The 26,626-nt window shown below is 41.5% G+C and overlaps 2 protein-coding genes across 6 annotated transcripts in view; one reads left to right on the top strand and one right to left on the bottom strand.

The window, feature by feature from the left end:
- The first annotated feature begins 302 nt into the window (after positions 1-302).
- Positions 303-17,896, top strand: SIAH1 (siah E3 ubiquitin protein ligase 1). 5 transcript variants are annotated; one of them, XM_075189256.1, is made up of 2 exons: positions 303-478; positions 15,856-17,896. In XM_075189256.1, the coding sequence occupies exon 2, from the start codon at positions 15,858-15,860 to the stop codon at positions 16,704-16,706; it is 849 nt and encodes a 282-aa protein (XP_075045357.1). In that variant the 5' UTR covers positions 303-478; positions 15,856-15,857; the 3' UTR covers positions 16,707-17,896. The 5 variants fall into 5 exon arrangements, with proteins under 5 accessions (XP_075045357.1, XP_075045359.1, XP_075045355.1 ...); XM_075189258.1 differs by lacking the exon at positions 303-478 and adding an exon at positions 598-705; XM_075189254.1 differs by lacking the exon at positions 303-478 and adding an exon at positions 11,420-11,816.
- Positions 17,897-19,610: 1,714 nt separating this feature from the next.
- The window catches only part of LONP2 (lon peptidase 2, peroxisomal), a 58,084-nt gene continuing 51,068 nt past the window's right edge, over positions 19,611-26,626 (bottom strand). The window contains exons 13-16 of the mRNA XM_075189253.1: positions 24,174-24,381; positions 23,380-23,570; positions 20,622-22,471; positions 19,611-20,465 (exon numbers count right to left, since the gene is read on the bottom strand). Of these exons, the coding sequence (XP_075045354.1) occupies positions 22,250-22,471; positions 23,380-23,570; positions 24,174-24,381 (621 nt within the window). The 3' untranslated portion in view covers positions 19,611-20,465; positions 20,622-22,249. The remainder of the gene's footprint in view (positions 20,466-20,621; positions 22,472-23,379; positions 23,571-24,173; positions 24,382-26,626) is intronic.

Below are 26,626 nucleotides of genomic sequence, written 5' to 3'. Positions count from 1 at the left end.
CTGTGACATAATTTATACGTATGTACAGATCTTTATAAGCAGGGAAGGATAATTTTACGTATGGACAGATCTTTATAAGCAGGGACAGATCCTTATAAGCAGGGACTGCCAGGGATGTCGGCATCACCTCACACAACACTACACGCCTGACAGAAAAAGGCGGGAAGCGGCGCGAGAACAGAGAGACGATGAGGGGGCGGGGCCAACCGCCACTGCGGGGAGGCTGTACGATGAAGGGGATGGGAAGGGCCGGCAGTAATAAGCTGGCTGCGTGCGTGCGCGCTCCCAGTGACGCAGGTCTCCACGGTGCACGCGCCCGCTCCCTCACACTCTCCCCCCCCTCCCCCTCCGCAGTGTCTTCTCTCTGGGGCTGAGGGCGGCCGCGCGCAGGGCACGGTAACGGCTGGAAGAGCTCGCGACGGGGGGAGGAGGAGACCGGACGTTCACCTCACAGCACCGCGGCGGGGGCCGAGCAGAGGTGAGTGTCTGACAACAATGATGGAGGCTCGGCGCTGCACGGGTTAATCACAAACACACGTATATGACGTCATAGACCCCCCCCATCCCCCGCTCCATCCGGGTCTACCGGCCGCAGCACCGGCCCTGGGGGTTATTGTTCATCAGGATGCGGCCCAAGTCATCCTGTGCTCCTTAATCCCTCATCCCTGGGCCTGGCTGAGCCTTCTGGAGCTTGTATTGTCTTATGTGTGTGTACAGATATATCTTATTATTATTTATATATATATATATATATGTGTGTGTATATATATATATATATATATATATATATATATATATATATATATGCACACACACATCTATTTATATATATATATATATATATATATATATATATATATAATAAAAATAAATATAGTGTCTGGGACTCTGCTTGTCCTGTGTTTATGTTGTATCTTCAGTTTTGTGGCTCAGTATTGTACATGGGCATAAGTGTTGTTATGCATATAATATAGCCATAGTGTCAAACTTGTTTGAAAGACTAAGGGATAATTTACATATTTCTACCTTTATTTTTCAAGGTTAACAAAAACATTTATGGTGCAAATGAGGTCATTTCCATACAGAGTGTGTGTGTATGTATATATATATATATATATATATATATATATTCACACACTGTTATGTAAACAATACACAGACTATATATATGTGTAGTGTTGTTGGGTGCTGTGGACCACTGGTGGATCTGTGTAAACAGAAGGATGCCTGTCTCTGCCTAGTGGTGTTGAATCTGCTAATCTCCTGTAATGTGTCCTTGTGTGCAGCAGGCTTTGTTGTGGTGCCGTAATGGCTTTTATAGTGCAGAAAAAAAGGGGATGGTGTTAGTGCCAACATGGCGGGGGCCAGGCTGCATTCTTGCAATGTGGGGGCGGTGGTCTTCCCCTGACATATCTATTGTTCACCGCATGAGTTGGCTGCAGCATGTGGATAACCTCTCAGGACTGGGCCTAGTCATGTTTCCATGGATAGCTGTGTATATGTTGCATGACTTGCTAGATCATTGCAATCTAACTGAGCTGTGACCTTCTAGTTCTTAAACTACTTGTGTTGCACATGCTGCTTTTATTATTGTTTTTAGTGTAGCAACTGATCTATGGGAACTCTTGGTAAACTAACTGAATTGGCTCCTTTGCATGTTTTAATGCCTATGGAGGATGGCCAAGGTACTGAAGTTGTGATGGCAAAGTACTGGCAAGATTTGAGGATTGCATGTAAAAGATTTCTTTAACAACATGACTTGCAGAAGAATTGCAGATGAAGCAGCATGATTGCTGTTTGTCAGTGAAAAAATTGTTTATAAATATTTGACTAAATATAGTATGACATATGTTCTACGTACAGCTGTTATCCAGAGAGTTCTGAAACCTATAAAGGAAACTGATAATAAACTGGTGGTAATATCATAGTCTCGTATTATCACCAAGAACTTCCTCCTACAGTCACTATGATTAGTACTGCTAAAGAGCTTAATGAGGATAATAGGGGCTGTGCAGGGAAAGATAGCTAATTTGTAATATAATTTAGTATATTTTAGGCACATATTTCTTCAAATTATATATAAAAAAGTTTATCCAGTCTTGGATAGTAGACCCTTAAGCCCAGATCTTCAATTATTGCACATATATTCACATGGGTTATTTTCTTGTTGGAAAGTCTAATGTATTTTGTTCTATGTGGTACCACAGCTAGGATGCATGTAAAGTAATTAGGTCATGCTTCCTTGTGACATGCAGTACGTACAAGCATTCCACGGCGAGACCTCAAGGCGATAAAAACTCTGCATGCTGCATTTATGATTTGTGTGTACTGTAGTATTATACACAAGGAATGTTAATATATGTACATACTACTGTAAATAATATCTGTATCAACAGTGAATGCTGAAGTAATCATTTTGGCATCCATTATTCAAAGTAGTTTATTTTATAAGGAACCATGCACCCTACTCTATAAATTATTAGTTATTAGAAGTTTCATGGGGTTCTGTGACTTGTATAAAAGCACTCTTCCCAATGTCATTCATGGTAATTCTGTGACCTTTAATATCCCTGTGATTTACTGTAGGGAGTCTGTTATCTTGATTTTACATTTATTTAGTTTTTTTTTAACTCTAGCTACCCATAGCAGTGGTCCTGCATCATGGGCGCACATAAACGCCTTCATGTTTATGTAGCCTTACACTTTTTTCCCTTTCTCTGTTGGTTGTCTATAGTGGCCTTTATGTTTTTACATTTGAAGTGAAGCTACACACAATGGCGGCATCCGTTTTGTAGGCTGAACCCGTGTGCAGCCTGTTGATTTGCTAGCAGTCTGACATCAGAGCCACTGCCAGACTATTCATGAGACAATACTTCCTAGTGCATTGATAAGCTGCATTCTCATGACTGTTGACTCTGCTCATAAAACAGCTGCCTCCTTTGTGTGTAGGTGATGGCTCTGCTTTGAATTGTTCCTTAACTTTATTAGGGTTTACTATGTTAACCTTGTGTGTGTGTATACACATTTATGCCTATTTATTAAGTCCTTATATCTGTTCGGAACTTTTAGTTACTAACCTGCTAATCTCAGGTTGCACTAATGATATACATGGTACAGGCTAAAATGTCCCGTGAATAACCAAAGCTAAGACTTATGTGTTAGCCTATTTGTATCACAGACATTTATTTCTATTGCATCATTAATTCACAAATATAATCCTGGCACAGGGTAGCTTTGTTAATATGGTTTATGCTGTCATCAAGCCTTACTGGTTTTGCTTTCAGTAATGTTCAAAGATATTACAAATTGCAGGTTTTTACCAACTCAAGATGTCAGTTTATTGTATCCACGCTCACCCTGATATGGTATTCTGGCAACACATTTGTTGTGTAGCTGAAAGTGTCTGACTGCATTGTCCTTAATAAGGAAGACTGCTGCGGGTAGGTAAAGATCTTCCCTCATGCTCACGACTTTCTCAAATATATTTAGTTCTGAAACTCCTGCAATTTCTAAATATGCTTGAATGTTATTCATAGCGGTTTTATATAAGCCAACTTTGTATTTTGAGTTTAGTGGACCTTTATGTAAAGAAGTAATTTCTTCTGGCAGGCTACCACTTTTAAAGAAAAACTTGTTTGCTTGGCACAAGGCTCCAAGCATGGTTGAGCCGCCCTATGGATATTTTGTGACTGAAATGTTTGTATGAAATGAAGCCTAAAAAGGAAACTTTTATGCTGAACCAGTAAATCTAAATGGACACACTAAGTATTAGCCTGAGGTCATGCAGATTTTGTTTTTTAAAAACCAAACACAAAATTGGAAAATTGTATTTAAAACACCCAGAATATATAAAGTCATCCCATTATTACTAGGGAATGACAGAAATGCTTTTTTTTGTCTTATATTGATGGGGTATGACAGAATATCCTACATAAAATCCACATAAATGGTGAACAAACTTGAAAAATAAGTCCTCTATTGATGTGGTGATTGGCACAGTGACACTTTGCGTTATTGGTGTCTTCCTTATGCTTTACTTGTAATGTTGATTGAGTTCTGCTTCAGCACAAGGGGCTTTCTCATGTTCCCTAAAGTGTGCCTGTCGCCTACATGCAAGACAGTCAGCCATCTTGTAGACTAAACCAATTTTCAGCCTGCAATTTGTTCTAGGTGTTTGACATTCTTGGGGTCATGAATTGCCTGAGTGAGGCCATTAGATCCTAGTGAATTGATCAGCTGCGTTCTTGTTGGTGTTGATTAAGCCCAAAAAAAAGACTCCTGATACACCAACTGTATTAATGGTTAGTCTTTATATTGTAACTTAACTGAAGCTTTTCAGGTCTTTATTAAGATTGTATTATAGGAACTTTTTTTTATTAGTGGAACATTACAACGCAAAATGCTGCCACCTCTTGGATTATGCCAGAAAATAGAACAATTTTAAATTTTGATCACACGTGTACCTCAGTGAGCAATCGAACAGCCCACTGTTCTGCCACTGAGCTGAATCCCCTCCTGACCAAACGAAAAGGATTAAATATAGTAGCCTACGGATGTCCATTTGTTGTGCACCTGTCTTACCGAAAAGGACATGCAGATGATGTAGGGAGTTGTTATTGGATTGATGCAGAATTTAAACCACACTTGAACTTTTATAGTTGAACTCTCAAAATGTGTATTTTACAAATATTGGTCTTATATAGAGTTGTCTTTGGCACCAACATCTTGTGTCCTCTGTGCTATTGGTGGAAGTTGCTCATTTCTCTCTTCTGCTTGTTCCACATCATACTGACTCTGCACAATTTTTGCTTACATAATCGCACATGTAGGCAGGTTACTGCCCCCACAAGATTTGCACGCTCATGTTTTGAAATAATCTGTGCTGTGAACATTGTAATGATTGGCTACAGGTTGTTCTATCCCCACTCTCTAAATCTGAGGACACCTGGATAAGCAGAAGTTGAATATTACTAAAAAGTTGTTTGACCAGCATCATTTTTGTTAGTGTTTTATAGAAGAAGGTGGTTGGTGTATTTCTGTCCATCATTACTCCAGTCTATAATTATGTTCACTTTTCTTCATCCTTAGTCACAGATTGTTACAGGGTAATTTGGACACGTGTATAAATGTTTTTTGTTTAAAAAAACGTAAGCTCCCTTTTACACAACTAGTAAGACTGTAGTTTTTCCACCCTATTATTGACCACTGTTAATGGCATATTCCCTCACCCCCCGGCTGCGCCTATCTTAAGATATCCGAATGCAGATTTGCTTAACCCAGATTAAACAATAACTCGACTCAAAACCAAACTTTAGTTTTGACTGGAATTAAGATGAGGTAAATAAAATGGCAAAAGCTCCCTTGTAAAGCTGGGTACACACCTATGCAGTTTCTGTAATGATTTCACAAACTATTGGAAGTCTCTGAGCATGCCGATTCATGCGTACACAATTCACCTTCACCTCTCATAACCATCTGATGAAAAGATTGTGATGGCTGATTGTGTGTACACACTTCCTAAAAATCACGATCTATGATAGAACGATGTCTGGCAAAGACAGCCGCAATGTGTTTTGGTAACGTAAAACACACTTGCGGTATCTGAACATGTGATCGTGAATCATGTGATCTGCACGATAATTGCGTATGTGTACCTATCTTAATAGTTGGAGCAGGCAATCCCATATAGTATCCAGGGGTAGGCAACCTGCGGCTCTCCAGGTGTTGTGAAACTACAAAAACCAGCATGCATTGCCACCTATCTGCTGGTTATCTACTGGCAAAGCATGCTGGGACTTGTAGTTCCACAACACCTGGAGAGCCGCAGGTTGCCTACCCCTGCCCTATACTCATGGTGGTTGGGCCTTTCTCAAATCCCTGGTGGTGGTCTGAAGGTACAATAGTTTCAGTTCTAAAATACATTGTGGAACCTGCTGAATTTGAGGACTTGGGAAGCGCAGGTAAGAGAGCTTTGTTTTATTCACCTTTCCTAACGCCACCCAAAACTAAGTGACATTATCCTTTAATCTACTGTCCAGGCAGGACCTGCGAAAATGAGGTTTAGGTGAATCTGTAATCCAGTATTTCTGGGAAACTGAGTCACCCTTCAGCATTATTCTACTTGCTGGTTTTGTTTATCTTATTGCATATTTCCGTTTTAGAGTGCCCATATTACAAGTACATTCTATTGGATTAATAAATGTTTCTGTTTAGAGCTATATTTGATACCAAAAGCTTTATAGTTTACATATCATGCATTTTAGTTGTTTCCACTGTATCTTCATGACGGCACTGCATAGAGGTGGAACCTACCGCCTATTAGGGACAGGAAGTAGAGGGAAGGACCTTTAACCTCTATCATAAGTGTATTTCCTATTGCTACTAGACAATGTATAGTTTCTGAAAAGAATCTCTTCTACAGAGTGCCAATAATGGTGTCAGACATATTTTTAAAAACAAAAACCCATCCATGTGTTATGTTTCTACCGAGTGTAGGATTTAATGGTGAAACTCCCAATGTAGTTAGACTAGGTATCCTGAAAAAATATTCAGACAAAAGGAATCCTCTTCTAGCCCTGATAATGTCTCTTCTACTTCCAAGGAGTGCTCTGGTTTAAAGATCTAATTCCCTCCGACAAGGGAATAGATAAAATTCCTAGTAGAAGAAACTTGAATTAATGTTTGAAAGAGCTACAAAGTTGCAGGGTCTTTAACCATCCAGTATCAGATGTTTTGGGGAGCTTGATGCTATCCTGGTCAGGAGGTACTATGCCCTCCTATCGGAGGCCGAATATTTGGGCTTGGTCTCTATATTCTAGGTAAGCCTGTGGAGAACAAGGAATTTGCTGAAGAGAAACGGCGCCATAGGATCCCATACACTTGACTAACCAAAAGTTAAGAAAAGCAATTCACCAGGGTTATTCACCTTCCATTTGTAGACTGTTTACACCCTTACCTCAACATACAGGGAGTAGTTTCTTGTCCAGAGCTGCAAAAAGTCAGGGTTGGATGATCAACCAGGACAAGTAAGATTTGACCCCTTCAAGTAACAGTCTGTATTTGGGTTACTGGGTAAAAAAAAAGTCCTTTGTTCCAGCTAAGTGTCAAGCTTTAAGACATAGGGTTTATGGCAGCAAGCAGCACTACAATTTGAGAAGCAGCATCCATAATTTGGGTAATAACTGCTAGTATTTCTGAAGTATTAAGGAATTGAAATTAGAGAAGCAGTAACTTGGGTTAGCACTTGAATTGGTCTCATCATGGAAAACTTTCCCTAGATAGGTGAAAGACATTCAAGGACAAAAAGCGTTGAATATTCCAGTCTTATGATTCTTCAAGGCTGGGAACCCCACCTGGAAGGTTTCTGCCTCTCGTGGACCTAAGGAGGAGAAAAAACTCAGTTCAATCGGTAACGCGTCCGCGCACTATTACCGTTGCTACGCTAGTAGTGCGCATTTTTACAGTTGGTACAGTAATTTCAACGCTGATAATTGCTTGCTGGTATGAGCTGCGAGCAGAAATCTGCGTTAAAATTACTGCACTATCGGTAATAGTACACAGACCACATTACTTTCACAAGAAATGCAGCCAATTGAACCTCTCCCCACGCACAAACATAAAATAAATGTCTGAATTTAAGAGGATGTTGCAACTCTGGCATACCTAAACAGACAGGGAGACTCCTGTAATCCACTAATAAGATGGGTAGTTCAGTCTTAGACCTGTTTGATGCCAATGCAAACAGGAAAGTTGCAAATTATTATTTCTTGCATCCCAGAAGCAGTGGATGTCCCAGCGCAGAGATGGGATGGTCGCTGCCCTATGCTTTTTTTCACTAGCTCTTACCCTCTTTATTAAACTTTGAAATAAGAGGTGAACGCAAGGGTCGTTGTAGTACGGTTTTGGCCAGAGAGGGCTTTGTCTGTTCCAAAGTTGGATCTTTCTTTTTTTTTTTTAAGCATTACTATTAACTCCCATGGCGATGACAATACGATTCCTGAGCAGTGAAGGTGCTGTGTAGTCAGCTGTGGTTTTGTAAAACAAATATTGGTTTCAGTAGACTGAGACCACGTGTGCCAGCTGTTGTGTATTCCACGTCATACATGGCAGTAATGAGTATTACTTTGCTCAGATGATTTACCTATAACCTATTGCTTATTTGCAAATTATTTGACTTTCATGTAAGCAAACTGTTTTCCACAGTTTCTTGCCAGCTGTGTGGGAAATTAAGGTGTAGTCATAAGTGTATGTGTGCTAGTGAACTGCACACCTTATTACAGCAGGTGAGAGAGCAAGACCTGACATTATACTCTGTTTATGTGGTGTCATTATGGTTCCATGCTGTGCAATATTGGACAACTGGCTAAATTTTGATTTTTATGGGGCCAGAAAATGAAGTGAAATCTCTCAGATCACCATTAGGCATTTGTAAAAGTTAAAGGACAAATCCTTTTAAAGAGGCACAAAATCAAGTGGTCCTATTACTCAGCGGCTACAAAGTTGATCTGCATACCAAGACGGGATAATGTTATCATTGGTAAATGGGGTCAGAGGAGACTATTTGTCTGTGTGGTCATTTTTGACCTGCGTTAATGGGGATGCCAGTAATCCAGCTGGTGCCCTGCCAGGTTGGCCACCTACATGTGGTTATCTTTTGACTGTTAAGTATCATGAATCCACTGTACTAAAATCTGTTATAAAGGGTAATCCCCACAGCTTCCCATTCTGTAGTGTACTGTACCCCCATATGAATACATCAGAAAGCCAATACCCACTGCTGCTGTAGCCTGAACTGCAAGTTTCCCAGAGAGTGCTGTCCAGTTATCGCTTACTCTAATCACTAGTGAGCGTCTGATATTGATATAGAAGTCCTATCTTGAATTTAAATTTTGGGTGGAGGGACCCATTAACAAGTTGGGTTCTAGATTTGGCTAATTGGCTCTTATATCTTCCAATATTATATCTACCTGAACTTGAAAGACATTTTATATTTCTTAACCCAAGACCGCTGCTTATTTGTAATTAAACACTCCATAAGCTCATTATTGTCAACTGTTGTCTTAAATGGGCTCTTTGGGCTTTTATATATTGGTTTGTTTTGTACTCACTGTGGATGCCTTAATCTCGAATCTAAATTTTTGGCTTGCACCATTTTCGTGCTATTCTTCTCCAGTATTGCAGATGTCTGACCCGATCCTTTTAAATCCGCCCTAGAATGTTGTTATAATTGTCTGACCTGAGCATTGTACCAGTAACAAGGGGGAATTCATCCATGAACTGCCCTATCCAGTTACTGTGAGTATATGTTTCCCTATTCGTTCTGGATCAGGTGTCACTTAGTAAATCTGTTTAACTGCATGCTTCTACGTTTCATTTACAAAAATATTTAAAGTATTTGTTAATATTTTAGGCTTGCATTCACCCTCTAGTCTCTGATCTGGTTGGGAGTGAATTGTGCAAAATGTCATGGTAAAAGGTGTCGCAAGGTGACTGCTTTTGTGGGTGTGCATTGAGTGAAGGAAAATGCTAGACAGTTTATTTTGCCTGTTTTCTCCCACCCGGCTTCTCTAACTCTGTGATTGTTAAGACTCCCGACGACCAAGATGAGCTTTAAGAACTGATAAGAGTAGAGGTCTTTACATTTAGCAGCCAGCCGCCTTTCCCGTAGAGCTTTAAAGGCTCACAGGTACTCAGATGCCCCCAGGTCTTAAGCTCAGAGTAGTAAGAGCTTATTAATGGTGGCCGCGGTGCAAATGGAACCGACGGCGCTAGCTCAGACTGGAGCGGGTGATCAGTAGCAGGCCGAGGTCAGAGGTCCGTAGCAAAACAGTGAAGTCCAAAATATAAGCCAAAAGGTCAGGGTCACAGGCAAAGTCCAGGGTACAAGCCAAGGTCACAATGGAAGATCAGGCAGACAGGAATCCAATAGCAGGTCAGCAACAGCACAGGACTGGAAATGCTATAACTGGTCCTCCCTGCCTTAAATACATAGAGCAGCCAATGGGAACCAAGCAGCCCAGCCTAACTTAATCAGCCACAGTACTGTAGTAACTCTGTAACTGACCTGGGTTATTTTCTTAGTGTCAGTGAGTGCACCTCAACTGCTCAATCTTTTAAAATGGGTGTTGATAATGGACTAGCTTCTAAATTGTACACTATTTTTACACACCATGATGTATTAAAGCCATGAACTGTAAATATCTGACAGGCCATGTGATTAATGATGAGCACCACTCCTGGGCTAAATGTATAAAATGCACCTCCTAATTACCAATTTATTGTTTAAGCCTTTGTTTTTGTGATGGGGCTACACAGGTGGTTACATGTTCTTCATGCAGCTTACTGGCAGAACAAACTTGTATGAAGTAATTGTATGTATTTCTAGCCAGGTTTGGTGTAGCTGTGGCAATGTCATATGAACTATGTGTGGATGTTCTGTTGAGTAAGCTGTGGGTGTAGTAGAGAGAAGTGTCTGTCTGGCTGGGGAAGGATGGAAGTGCAGATTCTCAACACAGATCTCCCAATGAAGGTTTTTCCTTCTATAAAAGCTGAGTCTGTTAAATCCACATTTTTTTTTCATTTAATTTTTGCACTCTTGGAAAATGTGCAGATGAAGAATATTACATAAGACACATGAAGGTGTGTGTAGTGATATAATCAGCAGTGGTGCCCTGGTGACTCGCACAAGGCTGACTGGGTTAGAGAATGACACGTTGTGTATTGTCACACGAGATGTAGGAGACTTCTCACCAGTGTCCTTGACACAGTCTGTGTGGTATGCTGGGTCTGTGTTGTATAGTTTTCTCCTGGGAGTTAAGGGAGGGAAGATAGTGGAATTCAGATTACCATTTAAAACACCAAGAGCACTTTATCATCGGTGCTTGTGCAACAGTCGCCTTCTATTAAAAGACCTAACTAGGCCGGTCCCAAAGGCAACATATGCACAGTGCCTATATACACTCCATGCCTGCTGGAGTGACTGCTGGGTATCAGTAGCTGTAGTCTGATCTATTGCTGTAAATGGTTGTAGGCTGCATTGTCCTCTGCTTACTAGGGGTAAGTACCGGGGTCAAACTTGGGTCTAATCAGTGCGCTGCTTCCCCTCCGGACAGTGCAGCGATCGCTTGGTCCCGATTTTGGGGGATAGTTATGGTCAAAAATAGTTTTGTCACTTTACATCATATTGGCCTAAAATCGCTGCTTGTGTGCTCTTAAAACTGAGTAACCCCGGGGAAGGAAAGCCTGCGCGGAGATCTGGTCCCGTGGGCCAGCATTAGCCCTATATCTCCCGGCCGGAGTCTCCCCTCTCGGTGTAGGGATCTGTGTCTGGCGCATAATACAAGCAGCGAGGAGGGATTGTTGCATTAACACGTCACGTGCGGGGCTCAGGATGCGGCCAGTGAGATGATTGCAGGAGTCGGGGTGGGACTGTGGAGTGGGAAGGGCACAGCGCATGCGCCTAGTGTCTCCTGCGGGTGTGGTCGGTGCTAGGATCCGAGCTGCAGTGAGAGTCCCGGGGAGGCCAGCTAGGAGGAGTCCTCGCTGTGTGGAGGGGACACAGCCCCGAGTCTTCACTCCTGACCCCATCTGCTCCCACCACGGATCTATTTCCTGCGTGCCGCGGGGGTCTCGGGGGGCTGCTGGCTGAGCTGCATTAGAAGGTCTATTAGTGAGCGCTTACCTCAGTCCTCCTGTGACAACTGCTCCGATATGAACTGTCCAACTCATGACTGGCAAAGCGACCCACAGCGTGCTCTACTCGTGGAAGGGGGTGCTCTTCACATGCCTGTCAGGGAGTGACCCCAAGAAGAGGAAAGGTAACATCTGTAGTACACAGGATTGGCTTTGTCTTCCCCATATGAAACTGTCAGCATGGTATGTGTGTGAGCACTGCTGGATGTTGTCACAATAGGTGCATAGAGGAAGGGATTCTTACATGCAACAACTAACGGAAATTTTTGGGGAAACCTGGTTCGTTTTGAGGCCAAAGACTTTAATGTCTGTGAATCCTATTTAGGTACCAAACACAGGTTTTTATACAGTCAAGTCCATAAATATTGGGGCATCCACACAATTCTCATATTTTGGGCTCTATACACCACCACAATGGATTTGAAATGAAACTAACAAGATGTGCTTTAACTGCAGACTCTCAGCTTTAATTTGAGGGTATTTACATCCAAATCAGGTGAACAGTATAGGAAGTACAGCGGTTTCTATATGTGCCTCCCATTATTTAAGGGACCCAAAGTAATGGGACAATGGGCTCAAAAGCTATTTCATGGACATGTGTGGGCTATTCCCTCGTTATTTTATAATTAAGCAGGTAAAAGGTCTGGAGTTGATTCTAGGTGTGACATTTGCATTTGGAATCTGTTGCTGTTGACTCTCAATATGCGATCCAAAGAGCTGTCACTATCAGTGAAGCAAGCCATCATTAGGCTGAAAAATCAAAACAAACCCATCAGAGAGATAGCAGAAACATTAGGTGTGGCCCAATCAACTGTTTGGAACATTCTTAAAAAGAGAGAACTCACCGGAGAGCTCAGCAACACCAAAAGACCCGGAAGACCACCGAAAACAACTGTGGCGGATGACAGAAGAATTTTTTCCCTGGTGAAGAAAAACCCCTTCACAACAGTTGGCCAAATCAAGAACACTCTCCAGGAGGTAGGTGTATATGTGTCAAAGTCAACAATCAAGAGAAGACTTCACAGGAGTGAATATAGAGGGTTCACCACAAGATGTAAACCATTTGTGAGCCAGAAAAACAGGAAGATCAGATAAGTTTGCTAAACAACATCTAAAAAAGTGATTACAGTTCTGGAACAACATCCTATGGACAGATGAGACAAAGATTAACTTGTACAAGAGTGATGGGAAGAGCGAGTGTGTCATGGCGTGGGCATGTATGGCTGCCAATGGAACTGGTTCCCTTGTATTTATTGATGATGTGACTGCTGACAAAAGCAGCAGGATGAATTCTGAAGTGTTTCGGGCAATATTATCTGCTCACATTCAGTCAAATGCTTCAGAACTCATTGGATGGCGCTTCACAGTGCAGATAGGCAATGACCCGAAGCATACTACAAAAGCAACCAAAGAGTTATTTAAGGCTAACAAGTGGAATGTTATTCAATGGCCAAGTCAATCACCTGACCTGAATCTGATTGAGCTGCATTTCACTTGATGAATACAAAACTGAAGGGAAAATGCCCCCAAGAACAAGCAGGAACTGAAGACATTTGCAGTAGAGGCCTGGCAGAGCATCACCAGGGATGAAACCCAGTGTCTGGTGATGTCTATGCGTTCCAGACTTCAGGCTGTAATTGACTGCAAAGGATTTGCAACAAAGTGAAAGTTTGATGTAGGATTGTTTAGTTTGTCCCATTACTTTTGGTCCCTTAAAAAGTGGGAGGCACATGTAGAAACCGTTGTAATTCCTACACCGTTCACCTGATTTGGATGTAAATACCCTCAAATTAAAGCTGAAAGTCTGCAGTTAAAGCACATCTTGTTAGTTTCATTTCAAATCCATTGTGGTGGTGTATAGAGCCCAAAATATGAGAATTGTGTTGATGTCCCAATATTTATGGACTTGACTGTATATCGGAAGGAAAGGGTGGAGGGCACTAAGCTTGTTTACAATCATACATTAGAGTATGTTTCTATCCTAAGTCTCCGATCGTTCTCATGGCAGTTACTTGGGATGGTATCCTGCCTTTCAGGTCTATTTGGGGTGAGAGTCCCCATTTCTGGAATTATTGACAACTACAAATGCTGAGAATCGTGTGTTTTTTAATCTTCATGTGAGGACCCTACTCAAAGAAGAAAGCAGATGGCAATAGAACCTTCTTGGATGCCATACTTAGGTCTCTTTTTAAGCTTATTTATCAGCCTATAATCCTTTGAAAATTGGACACAAATTCTGGTTGTCTTTGTGGTAAACATAATTCATGGACTGTATTTTCATGTCCCTCATTAAAACCTTCACTACTGCATTTTAACATTATTATTTATTTTTTTTGCAGGCCTTGCCTGTCTCATGTATAAGTTGCATGCAGGAACTGGCTGGCATCTCATAACTTTCTGTAGACATTTAATGAAATGCCAACTGAAGTCTATTTTGTAGCTGCACCTATAGATCAAAGAATTGTGGGTGATTTTCATTAGATGTGCAACTCTTACATTTTTTTTTTTAACTATGTCCTAGCTGAGTATTTTATACACAAGTTTTACACCTGCATAAGCTCCTAGGACTGGCACTGCATGATCTGTCCTAAGACTGCTGGGATGTCTGGGGTTTCTGAAGCTGTTAGAACACTTCAGTGAAAGTGCAACTAGCATTCACAGCCCTGTATGTGAGAATCTCATATCTTGCCTGGACTCCAGATATGTGGAGAGTAATATTACCCTGCGCTCCTAAGGCTATTTATAGCAGCTTCTCAAAGCTCTCTGCAAGAGAAACTTGTGTACTTACAATTCCAAACCTCTGCATAGCTGAGTGTGAATGTTATTGGATAATTATGTAATGGTTGACTTGCAGCTTTCCTGTTCACTATGCTTGGGGAGTTGTCGTGTGTTTGTTGTATAGTAGAATGGCAGGAGAGGCATTATTGTGCTCCTGTTGTGAGATTAACCTCAGTCTGTCATCTGATTTTACTTGTTTCTAGACCGGTTAGAGCAATTTACACACTTAATAGTTGGCTAAGTGAAATGACCTAAAACATAAGAAAATGCACACCCAGATAACATTGATCCAGTCAGACAGCAATCATGTGATGCAGCAAAGGCAGAATCCAATGTTCTCATCTTATTTATGCTGACCACAAAGTGCAGCTGTAGAACATACATATAGTCTGGTGTTGGATGAATTAATGCAATGTCTTCCAGCCGGTGCTTACAGCTGACTTGGCACCACTTTCATTTTTATTAAACCACCTGTGTTCACGTATAAAAATTGTAAACCTGGACTGTTTTGGGGGAGGAAGAGACTGGCTTTGTAGAATCACTAGTCTTTGCAGGATTACCAGTGGCCTAGCAGTGATTAATATAAAGAACAATATATACAGTATTCACTCATTGGGGCAGTGCCAATTCTTTGCTGCTTAGATGCAAGTGCTTCTCGCACTGATGCCCAGGATCTACTGTGTCTCAAAGATTTGAACTATTTTCTTGCATTACGTAGGGCTGAAATGCTTGGCCGTCCCCATGTTGCTTACTGTATAGTAGAATAATTAAGTAATATACCTACTAACTGCACTTGTGTTTTCTCTGTAAAAGTTAACTCCATAGGAAAGATGCAGACCGTGAGGTCTCCTAATAAATTATTGTTTGTTTATATAAGGCCAATGACACAGCGCAGTACAGTGTATGTAATCAATCACATCAGTTCCTGTCCCATTGGACCTTCCCTACTACACACACAGCATGTAGAGTACGTTTTTGTCAGACGCCAGTAAACCTACCGGTAGGCGTGGGTTCCTCCCGCGGTCCAAAAACTAACGCATGCAGGAGAATATTTAAACTCCACACCGATAGCTTCCTGTTTGGAATTGAACCCATGACCCCAGCACTGTGAGACAGTAATGCTAACCACTGTGCCACCCCATCTACAGGCTGTATCCACATTGGGTAGATAACTTTTTTAGTCCAGCGGATAAACATAAGAAATGTATAAGATGAAGCTTGTTGAGCGCTAGATTACATTGTCCTTTTTATAATATGAAAGTCTCCTGCTTCTGTGCTGATATTGTGGTTTTCAGGTTGTCTTGGCACAGTTGGTACATAGCTCTTGTCTTAGTTCACCATGTGTTTCCTTTTCTCTGAGAGCTAATTACTTAATTTGTGTTCCAGAAATGAGCCGTCAGACCGCTGCAGCCATACCAACCGGTACATCAAAGTGTCCACCTTCCCAGCGGGTGCCAGCTCTGACTGGAACAACGGCTTCAAACAATGATTTGGCGAGCCTCTTTGAATGCCCTGTATGCTTTGACTATGTTTTACCACCTATTCTTCAATGTCAAAGTGGACATCTTGTGTGCAGCAACTGTCGCCCAAAACTCACATGCTGCCCAACCTGCAGAGGCCCCTTGGGCTCCATCCGAAACTTGGCAATGGAAAAAGTTGCCAACTCTGTCCTCTTCCCCTGCAAATACGCTTCTTCAGGTTGCGAGGTGACTTTGCCACATACTGAAAAGGCGGACCACGAAGAGCTGTGTGAGTTTCGACCGTACTCTTGTCCCTGCCCGGGGGCTTCTTGTAAATGGCAAGGGTCCTTGGATGCGGTAATGCCACACCTTATGCACCAGCATAAATCCATAACTACATTGCAAGGAGAGGATATAGTGTTTCTTGCCACAGACATTAACCTTCCTGGGGCTGTTGACTGGGTTATGATGCAGTCTTGTTTTGGCTTTCATTTTATGCTGGTCTTGGAGAAACAGGAAAAATACGATGGTCACCAACAGTTCTTTGCTATTGTACAGCTAATAGGAACGCGCAAGCAAGCGGAGAACTTTGCTTACCGACTGGAGCTAAATGGCCACCGGCGGCGATTGACTTGGGAAGCGACTCCTCGCTCTATTCATGAGGGTATCGCTACCGCCATTATGAACAGCGACTGCCTAGTGTTTGACACGAGCATTGCACAACTCTTTGCGGAAAATGGCAACTTAGGGATAAATGTAACAATCTCCATGTGTTAAAATGGCAATTACAAACCTCCAGGCCAGTGTTTAAAGGCTTTTGCTTTCTATTTCACATACTACAGTTATTAATGACTTTTCACAGCCGGCCATGGACGTGGCCAGTGAACAGTAACTAAGTACAGGAAGCCGCTGCATGTAAAACAAAAACACTAATATTTAAAATCAACCACTGAAAAAACCATAATAGACCCCATACTTGGGCATTTTTTTTTTTTATTATTATTCAAAAATGTTAAAAAAAGAAAAAAAAAGTCAAATAACCCTGAATTAATTTGTGTTTGTAGTTTGTACAGTGAAATACTGTCTGTTTCTTTCCTTTCCCTTTTGACGGACAAGCCATTCTGCACAGCCCTATCTGAGGCTGCTGCGTTCCTCATTTGTAAGTCACTATATAGAATTGCTGCTGTTTATGTACATTTTCTGTGTATTGCTAATTTTTATTAACTTCTAGTTTTTCATTCAATAAATTTGACTTTCTTTTCTGTAATTAAGTAAATATATATATATATACACTTATTTTTATTTTATTTTTTTTATATATATATATATATATATTATTTTTTTTTTTACTTGAAATTTTTCTCCCAGTTTTAATTTTCTGGAATGAGGAATGTTTAAATTTTCAGTGATGAGAAAATGACCCTGCGAGGTATTAAGAGGTCGATGTGGTGTATACCAAGATTGAATTGGTCAAATGTTTAAATTTCTACATTTGCTGTCAAAATGAATAGGGCCCTAGATAAATTGGTCTAAACACTAGCTGCAAATTTCATGTTTTTTTTATTTTTTTTTTATTTTCATGTTTTCTTTTTTTATATAATACAGTGGGCATGTCGCCTACACCCCAGGCAGTAAGCCCAGAAAAGGGCTGCCTAACCTGTGTGTAGTTGATGGGGTACACTAGGTATTGAATGCATTAATAATGAAAAATCCCAATTTTTACCTGTCCTGCAGATGTTACATGTTTGTGCTGCATCTAGTCTGCCTTTTGAGGTTTAGATATGGCTCTGAGAACAGCTCAAAAGAAAAGATTTGGAAGATTTCGGTGCAGTAGGGTTTGTTTTGTAGTGCAAAACTCCTCCATTGTCTGACAAATATAACTGAAACCAGATATTGTTAACGAGTAGTCTCAAAATGAGATGTTCTCCATCTTTTTATAATTGTCATTAAAATAATACTTGGAAAAATTCTTTCTCGGCTGTTGTTTGTGCTGCTGGATGCGGTTTGTGTAATGTGGCTTCTTGTGACTGGACTGGTTAGTAATGCAGCCTGGCACATGTGTCTATTATGTATAAATCACATTACCAGAACTGGATTCAAATCATTTAAATGAAGTGTACAATGTGTTTCTCTGCTAAGTCAATCATGCTTGTATGTTTGTTCTGGAGATGCTTACACTTATTGTTTCTGTGTTCTCGCACACCGAGTGACACTTTGCTTTTTTGTTAATGTGGTGCAGCTTCCACACCATTTTACATAGCTCTGGCTGCATTGTATAAGGGAACTGGTGCAATGTCTTATGTGACAAGGCAACAAAAATAAAGGTTCTTCAGATAAGCTGTTTTCCGCAAGCACATCGCACAATGATACAAAAAGCTTTTGGTGGAAGCTGTACAATGGTGGTAGGTACTCGCCCCAAAAAAGATATTGTGAGAGAGATTGAGGTATCCAACACGTAAGTGCACATGTGATGGGTGCTATCGGTCGTTTCCGACTAAGATGCAAACTCCAGTACACTAAATACATTTAGGACCCTTATCTCATTAAAAGAAACCATGCATGATGGCACCTTGTCTTCAAGCTTTATCTTCTCTTGATGACTGTACGGGCCTGGTTTATAATGTCGTAGTCATCTGTAACAAGTATCTGTGGATGGGACACAATGGTTTTCTTGTGTCATGTTGCATTGTGTAAATGTCTTATTCTGAAATGACAGATGTGATTATCACGCAACATTGTCGCTGTGCAAGGTTTTCACAAACTCTACACCCCACAATAAGGTGCACAGGTAATGGAATGATTTCTGCATGTTCCAAATCTCACCACTTATGAGAGCGGGTGATGTCGCATATAGATGAGCACATGTCAAATTATATCTATGATGGAAAGACACAGATCTGTCCTCTTCCTACTGAATGCTATCTGGATATTTTAAATGCTGTAAAATGTCAAATCGTTACATTTTGGGGTATTGGGGATAGGATGGGAATATTAATGAATATGGCTTGTTGATTTCAACGGTGAGGTCATTAACTTCCTTCTACACAGGTGTTTTCAGACAATCCCACCAGTAAAGAGGCAGATTACCCTTCCACTGCCTATGTCTCCAGCACAAACTACAGCGATCCGGATTGTTCTTGTAATCTAGTTGTTCATAAAGTAACATCTGAAACACATGGATTGTTAGCTCTGTTGGTTCTAACTGCTGTCCATTCTTGCAGTATCCAAGTTCTGCCGTATCCAAGGTCTTCCCTATGTCCTGCTCCCACTTTTAACCTGTGGGGATCGTTGTGGTCTGTCATGGGCCAGTAATAGTAGAATTCTGACCTTGCGGGTGATCTGTACAAACATAATGTTCTAGTTTGAGGTGCTGGGGAGACTATAACCTCATCCGAGGAGCTGGTTGTACAAGTGTCTTAGTATAGACCTCAGCTCGGTATGTGGTAGGGAAGCTTCATGGTGCAAGGTCTGTCAATCATCATCCCGCCTTGACTGATTCAGGGTAAAGACTGTGCTGAGATCCCTGGGGAAGTGCGGTGTTATTTCATATTGGGATTAATGGACAAAACATTTTAAATGCTTTATATAACTGAAGAAAAACCACCAATTTAAAGTTGATTGCAAGTTCTAAATTACATATTCTGTGACTTGTCAGGGTAATTAGTGTGTAACACTGAAGTCTAAAGATACTTTAGTTTATTATTATTAATTATTTATAGGGCGCCACAAAGTATCCTTAGCGCCATACAAGTAACAGTACAAGTAACAGTAAGCACTATAACTCTGGGGGCTCAGTCACAGCAAGAAAGAGAGGGAGGGGAAAAGTGAGTACAGGCAGGTAACTATGGCCCAAGAGGGTGGGCACGGATGACAGGTAAAGAGTCACTGAGGGGAGCGGAGAGGAGACAGAGGGTTAGAGTGGAGGTGAGCCGAGTAGCTGGAGAGCGCAGTTAAAAGTGATGGAAACAGGAGGTAGGAGAGCCCTGCTCAAAGGAGCGTACAATCTAAAGTTTAATTTGATTGTACTTGTAACTAGTAGAAATATAGACACTGCTTGCTGCATAATGTAAAAATGTGATTTGTACAAATGTGACAATCATAGAATTGGCTTTTCAGCTGCTGCAGAATTAAAAGTCCCAGTATAATACCTCTGCTGTATCCTATAATCCATTGCTGAGAATAAAGGTGGAGTTGGCTTTAAAACAAAACACTGGGCCAGTGATTTTTCAGGTAAAACCACCCAATGATTTCAGGGAGTCCTCACTGTGTGAAAGTCAAGTAGGCATAGTGGTGTCGATGGAGGCCACCCCTGGCTGAGTGATGGCAGTGACCTAACATAGGCTTTTCTGCTACTAAATAATATACAGTCCAAACATTATACATAGTCTAAGCTTTATGTACATCTACATAAAGCCCATTATCGAATTGTTCATTTGTAGTCAAAGTACCACAATCCTCCATTTAGTTAACACTACAGCACTAATGCAGAGTGAACGTATTTGAAAAATAAATTGCCCCATGTGTCTGAGGTCACTTCTTATATCTAGTGCAGGGGTAGGCAACCTGCGGCTCTCCAGGTGTTGTGAAACTACAAATCCCAGCATGCCTTGCCATCTATCTGCTGGTTATCTACTGGCAAAGCATGCTGGGACTTGTAGTTTCACAACACCTGGAGAGCCGCAGGTTGCCTACCCCTGATCTAGTGTAATAAAGAAAAAATAATTACAACTGGTAGAAGCAGACTAAGGCTGTATCGATACACACTGCAGAAAACTTTTCCTAATGATTTTAACAACAAAGTCCCGATCAGCAGCCGATTCCTGTGTGCATACTATACATGTTTTACCTTCAGATCTGTGCTCTTCATGTGTCATAACCATTGGCCGAAAAGATTGTGACTGTGCACTCTACGGAGATCTATGGACACTGCTGGTCCTTTGTGTGTACACACTGCAGAATTGGCCTGACATTGTTTACAGAGCTTTAGTCCGTTTATAAGCTGAAACAATACAATGTACTTTGGAACGATAAAACATGATCGTTAGAGTGTACACACTAATGCAATATTGGACCCAACGAGTGACTGGCACGATAATGTAGTGTTTCCAGCCTTAGGACTGGCCTCCGACACGTCCGTTTGAGCAGCTAAGCAAACACTATATTTAATCTGAGCATTTTCCTGCCTGTTATCTATTCAGGTTCCTGTTAGGATAAATAATAATGGGCTGAGATGGGACGCTGCTTTAGCTACAGAACTATGTTGCAGCCATGTATGACCTCAAACGGTGCTCACTCTGGTTCGTCATACCGCCACTTCTACTGCCTTCCTTGTAACACAATCACACTCCAATCACTTCTACGTTTCCACTACTGGATCAGACTGTGGTGATTTAATCCTAGTTGGTCACATCCAGTCCGATTAGAATGTAATGGAAACTGGCTGCACACTTTTTTTTAAGGAGAAGAGATGGACATTGTCTCTGTACTGGTGGGGGTCATTGGTTATCTGATTCTGTTTGCCTGCTATTAGGTCACACCCCGTACAATGATTAGATGAACTGACCAATACAAATGTTAACATCTGACTTTGAGCTTTGTCTTTTTTTCAGCCTTCTTGCCCCCAGCTGTGTCATTGTTAGGGGAGAGTTACAGTTTCCAATGGACGCTGACGGACTGTACGTAAACAGTGTGTCTGACTGATCATTCAGACCAGGTAATAGTCGACTTTTAGAAAAGATACAATTGTTTATCATTTGTAGGCAGACTACATCGTTTCTCCCATAATGTTTTTATTTGTTCAATTATGTTTATTTCAAATCTATATATAATTGTCTTGTACAACAAACATTCATATTGCTAGCTCGTGACAATGTTGAACACATTTTTGCGGACGTAATCTACAAAAAGCAACTGTATTAAGCACCTTTTCAAGTGTTTTCAGCATCTTAGCTGTTTGTTACATGAATTGCTCTTTCTGCAGCAATGGCCATTAGCCAAGTGTGTGCACACGGGGAGTTTGTGGGGGGTGCAAGAAGGTCCTGTACCTTTACATGTGCGTTGTTTTTTACTTATCAAAGTCTATTGGCCTCATACATTTTAGCTCTCCAAAGGAAAATGTGTACATTGTATTTAAAACTGGAAGAAACCCACCCCCAAAATACTGTTCCTGTGTTATTGTTATCATTGTATAGTTTTTTTGTGTGTGTGTAAACCCCATACTCCTGTGACAGTAGTGCATCATGCTAATTTACCTATATCCAGACATCTAAGGTCCAGGAAGGTTCAGATTCATTGCTGGTATTAGTTTAAAAATAAATAAATCAGAGTTTACTGTTCAGGAGCTCCTGCCTGATCTTTAGCAGAAATCCCCCATCAAATGCTGCATTTAGAACTTCATCCAGTGATCCGGCTAAAATGAAGTTGAGATCTCGTCTCACGTTCAGAGGGATCTCCTCCAGATCTTTCTCGTTCCGTTGGGGTATGATCACTCGCTTCAGACCTGCTCTGTGAGCTGCTAACACCTTGTCCTTAATACCGCCCACCTGAAAGAGGAAATTTAAAATAAGGATAAGTAATAACGGCCTCTTCCATGTAACCATTCTAGCTGAGAACCACCAGGATGTCTACTCATCAGCTGCTTTATAAATACTGCTCTTCTCCTGCGCTCCAGTTTCCAAAAGTATTCCAGTAGCAACAATCTGATATGGGATTTGGAGGAAGACCTCGCTACTGTCCTGCACACAGCTCACCCTTTGCCCACTGAAACGACCCTAATCATTCTTGTATTCGTTTTGTTTATGCATTGTACAATACAAGTATAATTACAATGTGCAGTTACTGACGTAGCGTTAATGAGATAATTCAGTGATGATACTACCCCCTCCCTCTCATACAGGCATTGGGTATTACCTAAGTCAGCATTTGGTGTAGGCAGGTCATGTGATCATCATGCACTATAATCTGCCAGCTTGGTGATGTCACAGACTGTTCTCAGGACCGCAGTGAGCATGCTCCTGCCAGTACAAGCTTACTCATTAATATTCATAGCTGTCAAGAAAATTAACTATAACTATAAATGTAGAAGAAGCTATTAAGCTATGTTAAACGAGCTGCTGGATGCAAGGGACAGGTAGTCTTTACGTCAACCTGTGTCTAACCTATGGGCTCTGCCCAGGGAACACTAACCCTGTAGACCCCATCATCAGAAGAGCTCGATCACTAGCAGAAAGATTTGCCGTTTCATACAGCCTGTATCCCACAATAACATTGGGCCGCTCTTACTGTAAATCACCAGGATGCTAGAAGTCATGCTGGTGGCCATATAACGGGCATAAGGATGCAGATTACACATGTGGTGACGGGGACAACATACTAGATGAAATGCTTTTGATTTAGTAGAGTGAATCTGCAGCTGATAAAAATGACTTTGACCCAAGACGGGCGCACTTACAGGTAGGACGAGGCCCCTCAGTGTGATCTCTCCAGTCATCGCCACGTCTGAACACACCAGCCTGCCGCTGAAGAGCGAGGCGAGACAGGTTACTATGGCAATGCCCGCAGACGGGCCATCTTTTGTGACGGCTCCAGCTGGGAAGTGCAGATGAATGTCGGTGTTGTCAAGGAGATCAAAGCTGCCAGACGCTGGAAGAGAGAAAGAGGAGATGGCAGCCGTGCCGTGACTCGGAACAGCTCCTACACCGTCAAATTACATACACTTATCACTCACTCACTTACTTCCTTAATAATATAGGGATAAATAAAATGTATTAATTGACCCCTTGAGCTCTGATCACTAAACCTGAATGAAAATACTATACAGAATTACATATGTGTGAATGTTAATTCATATGTAGATGAGCTTATCAGGTTGCTAGATAGTTGAATAAGAGTTGCATTGGGGGGGGGAGGAGAGGAATCCTATGCACACCAGACTTCTGGTCTGTAAGCTTGGGGACCCTGCAGTACAAGGACTGACAAGACCATTGTGTTCAGTGGTGGATAACACGTTACTGTCTAAGTGCTGGGATACATATCGCTATCTTAATGTAATTGGATAGAGCTCTAGAATGGCTAACCTGTGACACTCCAGGTGTTGTGAAACTACAAGCCACAGCATGCTTTGCCAGTAGATAACTAGCTGATAGCTGGCAGAGCATGCTGGGACTTGTAGTGTCATAACACCTGGAGTGTCACTGGTTAGCCATCACTGATCTAGATGCAGTTTGTTGATCTATCCCAGTTTACCATTTGTGAGCTGATATTTCTTAGCGTTGCTGCGCAGCCAGCTGATCGCTAAATGCGCCGACTCCTTCATGACATCGCCCAGTTGTCCGGTCAGCGTCAGCTGCCCTTCTCCATCCATGCGGCTGGCTTCCACAAACATGATCTCCCCGCCCAGCGGTGTCCAGGCCAAACCGATGGCTACACCCGGCTGGTTCAGACGCTCAAACACCTGAAACATAAATGACAGTCACCGCGGTACGACCACAAAAACGTGAATCTCGTTATTACTACAGAATCCAAATCTTGTTCATCCCTGTGAGCTGTCAGGAGAAGACGGAGGTCTAATGTACACAACGACTGAAACATAAACTGTGGCTCTCTCCTGCAGCTATGGAACTACAAGTCCCAGCATGACCTTCCAGCCGCTGGGTTGTAGATGCATCACAGCTGGAGAGCGCAGGCTGCATAACTCTGCTACAATGCCATTATTCATAAATCAAATCTATATCTAATTGCATTATTCTGGTCTGGTGCAGTATTAGATATGTTCCAAATAATGATCTGGATGATTTCTTTCCTTTTATTTATTTATTTTTTAATTAAACGTGATTATACTGGGATCACACTTGGTACCATATTAGGCCAATTGTGCAGCCAGTATTATTCACCTGCACGTGGATCTCTAATTTGTATGCATTCATAATAATCTTTTATTTTCACCTCTCCTGCCATTTAATCTGCGTTTCTCATGCTTATACTAAGATGACCTTGACAGGTCTCTATAGGGTACATCAGAGGTTGTAATAAATACCAGACTGACTGGTCATAGGATGCCTCTGAGACACATCTTCAGCTACAATATTAGGACAGTAACTAGAAGCACAAGTAATGCACAGGGACATTTTGTAAAAAGATGCCAATCAGACGTTGGTTGTGACAAACAATATTCCTATGGCGGTGTCTTGTGCCTTCGTTGACTTATACGTTTTGAGATGGAATAATGCGGCCTTCTCCTTAAATGCAAATAAATAAATATATATTATCATATATAATCATAGCAGTGCAAAAAATGCTTCTGGTCTTTGTAAACGCACATAAAAAAAATTATCCACTTACCACACGTCAGTAAGTATGTCAGTAACAGACTGGTTTACATAGAAACCAGCACAGTCACAAATACCCCAATTCTGGTGGGTCCAGAACTGAAATGGGATTTCACGGCACCATATGTAGAACCCTCCCACTCTATTCATCCCCCCCCCCCCGGGCTGTAATTGTAACCCTTTAGCCTATTGTTCTCTTACACAGTCTACACTGTGTGTGCATTACAATCCCAACACTTCAGAGGGGCTTTCACAACAATAGCTGCTCTGGAGGCTGGGTACAAAGGACGGGGTTTCTGAAGTCGGTTTTTGCTACTTAATCCGCTTAATAGCTCCAATTGCATCATTGTGGCAGCAGAATTCCCTTGTTGTTACAGGATTTCTTTCAGATGCACCAGTGTCACGTCACAAAAACCTGAAATCACCGTCTGCACCACAAAATACCCAGCGGCAGCTGAGTCACCCCCCCGTCTACATGACTAAAATGTGTGTGTCTGGCTGGTCTGATCCAGGATTCCTGTGATACCGCAGCAGATGGTGTACAGATCTGCATTCACAATATTCACCTCCACAAGCCATAGATATACCCAGCGCTCGGTGCCGTAACGCAGCTATAATCGAGCGTTTACGAGAAAATCAATGACTTGGAGCGCCAAGATGGCAGCTGGGTAAAGTCCACCTCAATGTGGGACAGGACCTTAGTCTGCACCCACGTACAAAAATAAATTATGTGTTGTGGGATGAGATATTTTAATGAGCTTCAAAGATTATGAATTCCGGGGATAATCGTAATTATAGGGGGATATGTTTTATTACTGTGCTTGTTACCGACTACAAACCCTTTATCTTACGTGTATGAACGGATGACAGGTTGCCCGTCCCCTCTACACCAACAAGCATTTGGCTTTTTTGTCCCATGTTGGACTGACTGTAACGTAAAGTTCCATTACGTATATTTTAAGAAATCCCATACGGTCCTGGCTACCAGCTGTACAGCAATATAAATTAATAATAAAAAAAATAGTTGTCAGCGCTTATTCTCACTATTGATATCTGTGTATCTAGCACAATTAAAGTATGAGATGTTAGTTCATATTTTGATCAAAATATTTAAGCTCACAACTAAATGTCACAGGGTCCTCATGTTTGCAAGTCCTACACTAAAGCTGGGTACACACTACAGGTTTTTCACACAATAAATATCACATTAGGGTGTACACTCCCACGATCATGTTTTATTGTACCAAATAACATCGTATCCTTCGATTTGACAATCATCGAAGGAATAATGTCGGGCAAATTCTGCAGTATTTACGCACTCAGGACCGGCAGTGTCCATAGATCTCTAGGGAGTGTACAGAGTCACCATCT

This window comes from Mixophyes fleayi, chromosome 10 (assembly GCF_038048845.1).
Source record: "Mixophyes fleayi isolate aMixFle1 chromosome 10, aMixFle1.hap1, whole genome shotgun sequence".
Taxonomy (NCBI): domain Eukaryota; kingdom Metazoa; phylum Chordata; class Amphibia; order Anura; family Limnodynastidae; genus Mixophyes; species Mixophyes fleayi.
The sequence above is the reverse complement of the archived record's forward strand: the minus strand, read 5'-3'. Positions and strand labels throughout refer to the sequence as shown.

Bases quoted from the DNA above. Each gene is read 5' to 3' on its own strand.
- SIAH1 (XM_075189254.1), top strand. From the start codon at position 11,726: ATGACTGGCAAAGCGACCCACAGCGTGCTCTACTCGTGGAAGGGGGTG. The intron at 11,817-15,855 runs GTAACATCTGTA...TTTGTGTTCCAG, and splicing joins TGACCCCAAGAAGAGGAAAG to AAATGAGCCGTCAGACCGCT.